The 7917-nt window shown below is 41.8% G+C and overlaps 1 protein-coding gene across 6 annotated transcripts in view; it reads right to left on the reverse strand.

The window, feature by feature from the left end:
• Positions 1–7917, reverse strand: part of PTK2 (protein tyrosine kinase 2) — a 463084-nt gene that overhangs the window by 48242 nt on the left and 406925 nt on the right. For all 6 annotated transcript variants that reach the window (XM_019528216.1, XM_019528218.1, XM_019528213.1 and 3 more), the window contains 3 exons: positions 5677–5788; positions 2810–2896; positions 1590–1727 (listed from right to left, as the gene is read on the reverse strand). In XM_019528216.1, the coding sequence (XP_019383761.1) occupies positions 1590–1727; positions 2810–2896; positions 5677–5788 (337 nt within the window). The remainder of the gene's footprint in view (positions 1–1589; positions 1728–2809; positions 2897–5676; positions 5789–7917) is intronic.

Below are 7917 nucleotides of genomic sequence, written 5' to 3' on the forward strand. Positions count from 1 at the left end.
TATGAGCAGTATGAGAATATGGTATACTTCAAGCCGGTTCATCACGAATGTGTATATATGTATATAAAAATATATTTGTGATGAACCGGCTTGAAGTATACCATAGTCTCATACTGTTTTTATTTATGCCTCTAGAGGTTCAGATTCTTTTGCTTTCAATGACAATGAGTGGGATCTCACTTTGTCAGTAGCCCCATTGAAAATAAATGGCCCACTAGGGGGGTTAGGGTGATACACAGCCCATGTAAGAGATGTGTCAGGCCATTTATCATTGATTAACTATTCCCAGGTTGTGCAGGGATCCTATACCAGACATACTACAGAGGTGCTGGGAAGCAGTGAGACAGGCAGAATGTATGGTCAAGTCAACCAAGCCAAAATTAAAAAGAAACCTGAGACTCCTGATATGATACCTGCATGTTATTCCCTATTTTGCTAAATGAATCATTTTTCATGACTACTCATGCATTACAGAGCATGGTTCAGAGACAACAAATTAACTTCATATGGAGAAACCTGAGCAAGAAGGATGATGGGGAAGGGGGAGGAGGAAGCAAAGGGACTGTAAGTAAAACACGTCTGTGAAACATGCTATGCACTCAGCAGAATTGCAGCTCAAATGCTGATTTCTAAGATACTTCATTTCAGTTTTACGTAATTGTGGAGAAACCCTGAGCTCAGAAGGTGCACTGACAATGCATATTCTCTATACAGAACAACAAATAAATCATCAATTTATACATATTTTGTCTGATGTGATTTTTTTCCCCTTGAACAGAACAACTTTACACTTCCCCAGTGCTGTGTGTTGGGTACACCCGAAGCACTTCATAACCAAGTCCCCATTTGCCTTAACTCCCCATTATAAAGATGAGTAAAGCGAGGCACAGAGGCACTATTACTAGGGACCTACTGAAATCGCAATGGTGCGATTTTCACAGAAACTGCGATTTCAGGCAGGCTCTGCAAAGACGCATGGGCTTCCTGAGAAAAATCAAAACAAAACTTCCTGAAAATACAATGCTGAGTCCCTCTGGAGAGCCAGCAGAGCTTGTGATAGCTGCGGCCTGGCCACACAGCCCACTGGGGGCAAGGAGGGGAAGGTGTGGGAGGGCGGCTGCTGGCAAGGCAAGATGGCTGCCACTCCTGACCCGACTGGCTGTGAAGGTTGTCTATCATAGGGTCCCACCCCTTGCCACTAATCGGCAGCAAGGGGCAGGGCCACATGACAGACAGCCTGCACAGCCAATCAGCTGTGAGGAATGGGGCCACCAGGGTCCCTTGACCAATCGGAGCCAGGGGGTGCGCCATGCTCCGCCCACAAAAATGTCTGCCAGCTCCACGGTCTGCTTGCAAAAATCACCTGGCAGCTGCCTTGAGTTCAGTAGACCCCTAACTATTGCTTGGCCAGGGTAACGGACAGTGCTGGGGAAGAAGCCAGGCATGACACCTACTCTACTGCTTCTATCACGAAACACTTCCCGCCTTCTCTCATCTCAAGAAAACGGACTTGATTTCCTTAGATTAAAAAAAAAGAAAGAAACACTTTTGAGTGCACAATGCTGGTACAGTACGAACAGTCCTGTTACCTCCACATTTGATTGCCACATGGATATTTCCTGAGGCCGATGATTCCAGGAATCTGCCTGATCCAAGAGAGATGCCTGGCCGGGGTAAATGCTGCCTGCCATGGCTGGTATCCCATGAGAACCAGGATATGCAGAAACCTACGTAAAAAGGAGAGTGTTTGATGACTGCATTAAGGCTCTCAGTTAATCAGTGAGCATGGAGACTTATCTCTACTTAATGGGCAAGCACAGAGCATAATAAAAAGTGCATCGTGGAAAGAGATTGAGTCAATTAAAAACAGAGAAAATAGGAAAAGGAAGTCAGTATTTCAAGCCAAAACAACATACCCACAAATATTCCTTTAATAAGACACACAGTGCTGGTAGAACAAGCTTCCTCAAAACAGTGCTAAAAGGACTGTTTTAACCCCAGTAACAGAGAACATAAAAATCCCTTAATGAACAAGAAAAGGACATAATCAGTACATTTTCAGCATCAGGAATTACACGCATCACTCTCATTAGTGCTAATGGGAGTCGTGCTCATGCCGCCCTATGGAACAATGCTCAAATGTACCCCCCGGTGGACGTTACAGGCTTAAATCCTGAGTGGCAGCATGTCATTATCTTATTTAGCTGCAGGATGACTTGACAGCTCCTTCTCTATAGAAAAATCAAAGCAGCTTTAATGCAACTGAAGAGTTTCTTGAAAATATACTGCCTGAGTCCTGATGTATTATGGCTATGTACAAAATTAAAACCTCTGAATGTTTTCACAACAGAATATTTTTAAAAATATCCTCTGATGGGGTAAGACTTCATTTAAACTGTGCTGTAAACGATGAGATAGCCTGGAAGGCCTCTAATGCTCTAACAACATTTGAAATGCTTCAAATATGTCACTAGGGAGCAGAGCATGAACAAAACCAAAGCAATTCAACCATTTAATCCTATTTTAACATGAAAGTCACCTGTAGCTTAGTGTGAAGCATCACATAAGCACTGAACATCTTTGGTGAGTAAGAGACAGTTTGTAACAGCATTCGCTGTAGCTGAGAGCTGAACAAAACATTGAACTGACTGCCATTCAAAATAAACCTACGAGACAGCTCTGGTCTACATCTAAAAGTAATCTCGTTGAACTCAGCAGAGGCAAATTTACGTGAGCAACAGGAGAATCAGACCCATCACAGGCAAGCAGTGAATAACTTTAACATTTTGAAGGGCAGGCACAAAGTTACCTGGTAATGATTGGGCTGAACCATGTGCTGTGGACTAGGATAAAAGCCTTCACTGGATCTTGGGCTGGGGTAGCCAGGCCTGCTGGGCTTGAAATACAAAGGGGTGAACGTTATGAGAGACAGCATTTATATGCAAGATACAACAGAGTAAGTTATCTTCAGAAAAGGCAATTTTTCTCCTTCAAAATGCAAGTAAAAATGACTCTGTGAGCAGTCCATCTCAAGTCTGCAACATCTTGAACTGTGCTGGTTGGGTCTGATGGGACATGTTGGAAAAGCATTATTCTTAGATCAGGTCCCCAGTGTTAATGCTTATATTGCAAAGTTTATCATCTATGCTCTGCTGCTATTTGCCATCAATTTGCTCTTTTGGTGAATGCTTTTGATAGTAAATGCTTTGGCAAGAATCTGGTCTAAAGGGAACACAAGTAAAGCAAATCAAATTATTTACTCACAGGAAATATCCTGAGGGATTCAGTCAGCTCTGATTGATTTTAACATTCATGTAATTGACTGTCCCAAATGGAAGGTGCTTTTGACCAAAAATTCCGAAGTGCCCTAATTATTTTTGCTCTCTTTTGTAACTCATTCCCAATCCAGTAAGACAGCTACAAGTATTTGCCCTTAGGAAGGAGAGCAACATTGACTGCAGGTGGTTGCTGGCAAGTGGCCACAAGATTTTTTTTGGCTGGCTATCAGACAACTGATTGCTTTCTATATTCGGAGTAAGTGCAACACATCCTGTCTGCTCCAAAATGAAGAAACATAAACAGCCAGAGCAAATTTAGACGAAGGTACCGAGAAGTGTTGTGTGAAAAGATGACTGCTTTTCTGCAGAGCCATCCAAAAAGCACACAATTTATTGGTAATGCCATGCCGTGTCTGTTCATGGCTACTAGACGACAGAAATACTGTTTAGCGTGCAATACTTTTATCTTCTAGTTAGATCAGCTCCAATTCTCTGTCACCAGTGGCAACCTTCATATAGACACGCGATCAAAATTAGCTCGGCTCAGTTTATTTCTTTAAGATGAAGGATTATGGCTACATGCTGTGGGGAGGAAGGAATCAAGTGCAGAAAAAAGGCACTTGTAACAACTCTGCAAAATGGCTGAAGCCATCCACAGTGTCATTAAAGGACACCAGCACGGCATTCTTCGAACTACATCATTTTATCACTGCGTTCTGCAAAACTTCACTGTGACTCTGCATGTGCAAGGCTTCTACATGCAAGCATACAAGAAACGAGGTATGCCCGTATCATAACAATTTTGGCCTTGAAAACTTTTGTCAGTACAAGGGCAGAGTTGAGTTACGATTAAAACTGACACATCACAGAAGAAACCAAACTTTACCACTAGAAGACTGTCTAGACTCCCCTATAAAAATCAACATTAAAATCCCATACTCACAACATTCAACCAACTAGTTTAACAGGCCATTAGTAGAGATCCTTAATATTTTATGGAGAAATTCTGTGAAGTGATGCATTAGCCTAGCTGTTGTATTTCACTTATGTCAAGAGAGTAATTTGAACAGGAGCAAACATGAGCTAAAAAACTCATCCAAAGAGAAAATACAATAATATGGGTATCAGGCTTCAGAGCAAGCACACTTTTTCACATTTCAAGCACATAAATACCATTCTCAAAGGCTTTAATGATGTGTTTTCTTAACAGAATTGTAATTCTTCACTCATTAGATAATTTAAGCATTCAGTCCACTCAGATTAGCCTTAAGAATGCAATGTTTAATCTGTCAAACACTGACAACTTATACAGGTATCAAATCATGATAGTTAACCTTAGCCGACTGAATAGGTCAGTGGCCTTTTTATGTTCCCCTCCATTTTTTATACAGCAAAACATTCAAACCATTTTTTTCCCTGGCCCTAGTCTCTTGTCCTCTTGACCCTATCAAAATGCAGAAGTGGGCTCATAACTCCCTTGGGCAACAAGCTAGGGATGGTAAAAGAAAATCTACCTTTTACCCAACTTACTTGGGATGTGTGCGACAAAAGCAGCAAAATCAAGTAAAGCTAACGGGAGCAGCTATGGGCAGCAGGTTTTCATGACCAGGGAACTGATTAAGACAGAGATATCTGGCACCTTGATGGTGACAATTAAAAAAAAAGAACGTAGCCAAAATACAAGATTTGTGCTTGAAGGTGCCAAGAGACTCCTAAGAAGAGGTTACTGAAAAGGGGCGGAGGGTGCTCAGTATTGTTATAATTCTATTAGGCTCCAGGATTGTACAGCTGTAGTGTCCAAACAGGACAGATGTATCAGTGACAGGGAAACAAAGGGCAAACCAGAGTACATAAGAATCCCATTAATCTGCAGGCAGAGCCTTCAGAGAGGAATTTCAACAGTCTACTCAAAATAAAGTAAAAGACAAGGAAATATTTTACCTAACTCACTCTGTTGCTGTAAAATGTGACTTTACAGTTGTTGGGGATGTCACTGGCTAATATTTTATGAGGAGCAACACAGACAGAAAGAAAAATGTTTAGCCCCCGGCCAAAACAGTTTAATAACTAGCTGTGCTAGTCTCCTGCAAGTTACACAAACCTCTGGGAAAAGGGAAAGAAGAGAAATGTTAGCGCCGTCTGGCTTAACAGCCCCAGAATGCAATACAAACTGTGTCCAATAGCTTGGCACATAAGGAGTTGGATCCTTCAAGTAAAATCTGCCTAAAAATTACAAAATTAGTTACACCTTGTTATTAGCAGCAGACCATCACACAGGGCAAGAAGAGGGAGGCGGTTCTTGGCTTCTTTTGCTACTGAATGGTATTTAGTAGGTAAACAGAATAAAACAACAATATTGCTTAATATAAAGTCTGTGTTGAAAGCCAAGCATAGCTACCTTGGGAGGGGCTTCGTCTGATCCTCCTGAATCCCACGACACGGTGACTTGTCGCCTCGATTCCATTCTCATTCGTTCTTCTTGCTGCAGCTTCTCTTCCTCCAGTATTGTACTAAGGAGAATACAAATGTTACAGTGCAGATAAGTAACTCTCTGGTTCAGCGCCTAATACACCTCATCTTCAATTCTCTTCCAGACACTTTCTCTAAATTAATGGATCCCAGCACGCAAACTGACAGGGAATTAGCGAGACAAATAAGGCTGCTTTTAGACAGGGAGAGGGCTGGTTACGTTTCCTAACATTAACATGAGGGGAATACCTTTGCAAAATTAGGAACTGGAGTCTGAAATACAACTATCTTGATATGTGAAGACACAGAGCAATGCAAGATGCTTTTAGAAAATGATGGTTGCACCACAAAACTATTTTTCACATTAACATTTCTTTTCATCTGGTGGCATAAGTATAATTATAGTGAAAAATTCCAACAGGCCATTAATCAAGCAGATACTTGCATGCACACTTTTATTTTTCCTGTGGAAATATTCTGTTGAATTGCCGCAAAACTAGAAAACAAGAGGCAGATATGATCACTATGGAAGCAATCCTACTGGCAAATTAAACAGAAAAAGGACGTCTTACATTTCAGTTTAACCAGGAACACATTTAACAAACAACTTTAGCCAAACAGAAATACATGATGATAGTCGTTCGGCCTCGAACTACTCAGGCCAGAATGTAAATATTCAAAAAAATACGAACCAGAAGTAGAATTTGTTTGCTACTTACCGCTGTTCGGACTATTAAAAAGCCTGTTTGAACTTCAACATGATACCGCAGCCTTCGCGGCAGCCTACTCCCAGTTCTGCTATGTGGATTATTAATCTTGGATATTTGCCATTATAAAAATACTAAGAATGCAGCTTTCAGATAGGAGTTACAAATTCGTTAGAACTGCACACTACGTGGATTCCTCAGAGCTCAGAGGAGGGCTGAGCATGTCCACGCTGACTTCCCCAGAGTGGCAATCAAAGCAATCCTCAAAAGGGGCAATTCCTGCATCTTTAACACCATTTACAGGTTTCTAATAAAGAAGCTCGTTCAAAGTTTATAACCTTCTGATTTAGTCCACTAAATACCCACACAGAATTACTCATGCAAGGGATGAGATCAGCTGCAGCCGTCTGCTCTAATCTGGGAACTTAACTGCTCATTTCAAAAATAAATTCTTGCTTGATTGGATACCAGTACTCTGCCTTTTCTCACTCAGCCAAAAACCATGAAGCAGCTGAAAAAATATCCATAGAAAACAAGTAAACCAATCTAACTGCAACCAAACCCTATTTTAAATATACTGCTGCAATTTCAATCTATCACTGCTCAAGTAACACCGAAATGTCCCAACAGAAATCAGACAAATAACTCATGCAAGTAGTTCTGCTGCAACTGCTACAAAGGTAAAGCTTCAGCTAGAGCAGCCAAAAAGACGCAACGGGAGAGAAAAAAATCCTCCTTGCTCCTTCTCCTGCCTTCAGAAGCAAGGAAATAACCACTTTAAAATAAAATCCCTCTTGAAACTTAAAATCCCTCCTGAAACTATCAAAGCCTAGCAGGAGCTCTGCTTTCAAGGCCAGGCTCATATTATAGATGTGTGGCATGTATCTCTACGTGGTGTAAGGAATCAGTCTGTGTGCCCTGATAACCAGGAACAACAGATGATGACTTTTCAAGATACCTGCCACATGCCTGTGAAAAAATGAATGCTTCACATATAACGTACTTGGACAGGTTGGTAACAGAGCTTCAGAGACACCGGACAGATGCGCACACAAGCAAAACCAGTGGAGGCACATCAGACTTTTAGGGTGGTGGACGCGTCACTGATGCAACTTATCACAGGACATCCAGATACTGTTCTCAGAAAAGGGAATCAACGTTAGCACTTATTTGTCCATCTGTCTGTCTATTATGTTCATTGCCGTGATACCCAAGTAAGCAATAAAATTGACTTAAGCCCAAATGGCTGTGCTGGAAAACCTGCATCCAGACTTAAACGATGGTTTTCAGAACACAGGCCAAGCTTCTTGCTCCAGAACCTCAGCTCAGTCAGGCCAGACATGAGCATCCCTGCCCGATACAGAGATGCTGCCCCTCTCCCCCAAACTCCCTGGGATCATGCTGGCCAAAGGCTGATCAGATGAAGCCCAGCAGATACTCGAGTGCCTTAGACTGCTCACCAC

This window comes from Gavialis gangeticus, unplaced genomic scaffold, assembly GCF_001723915.1.
Source record: "Gavialis gangeticus isolate Ggan-Ray unplaced genomic scaffold, GavGan_comp1, whole genome shotgun sequence".
NCBI lineage: Eukaryota > Metazoa > Chordata > Crocodylia > Gavialidae > Gavialis > Gavialis gangeticus.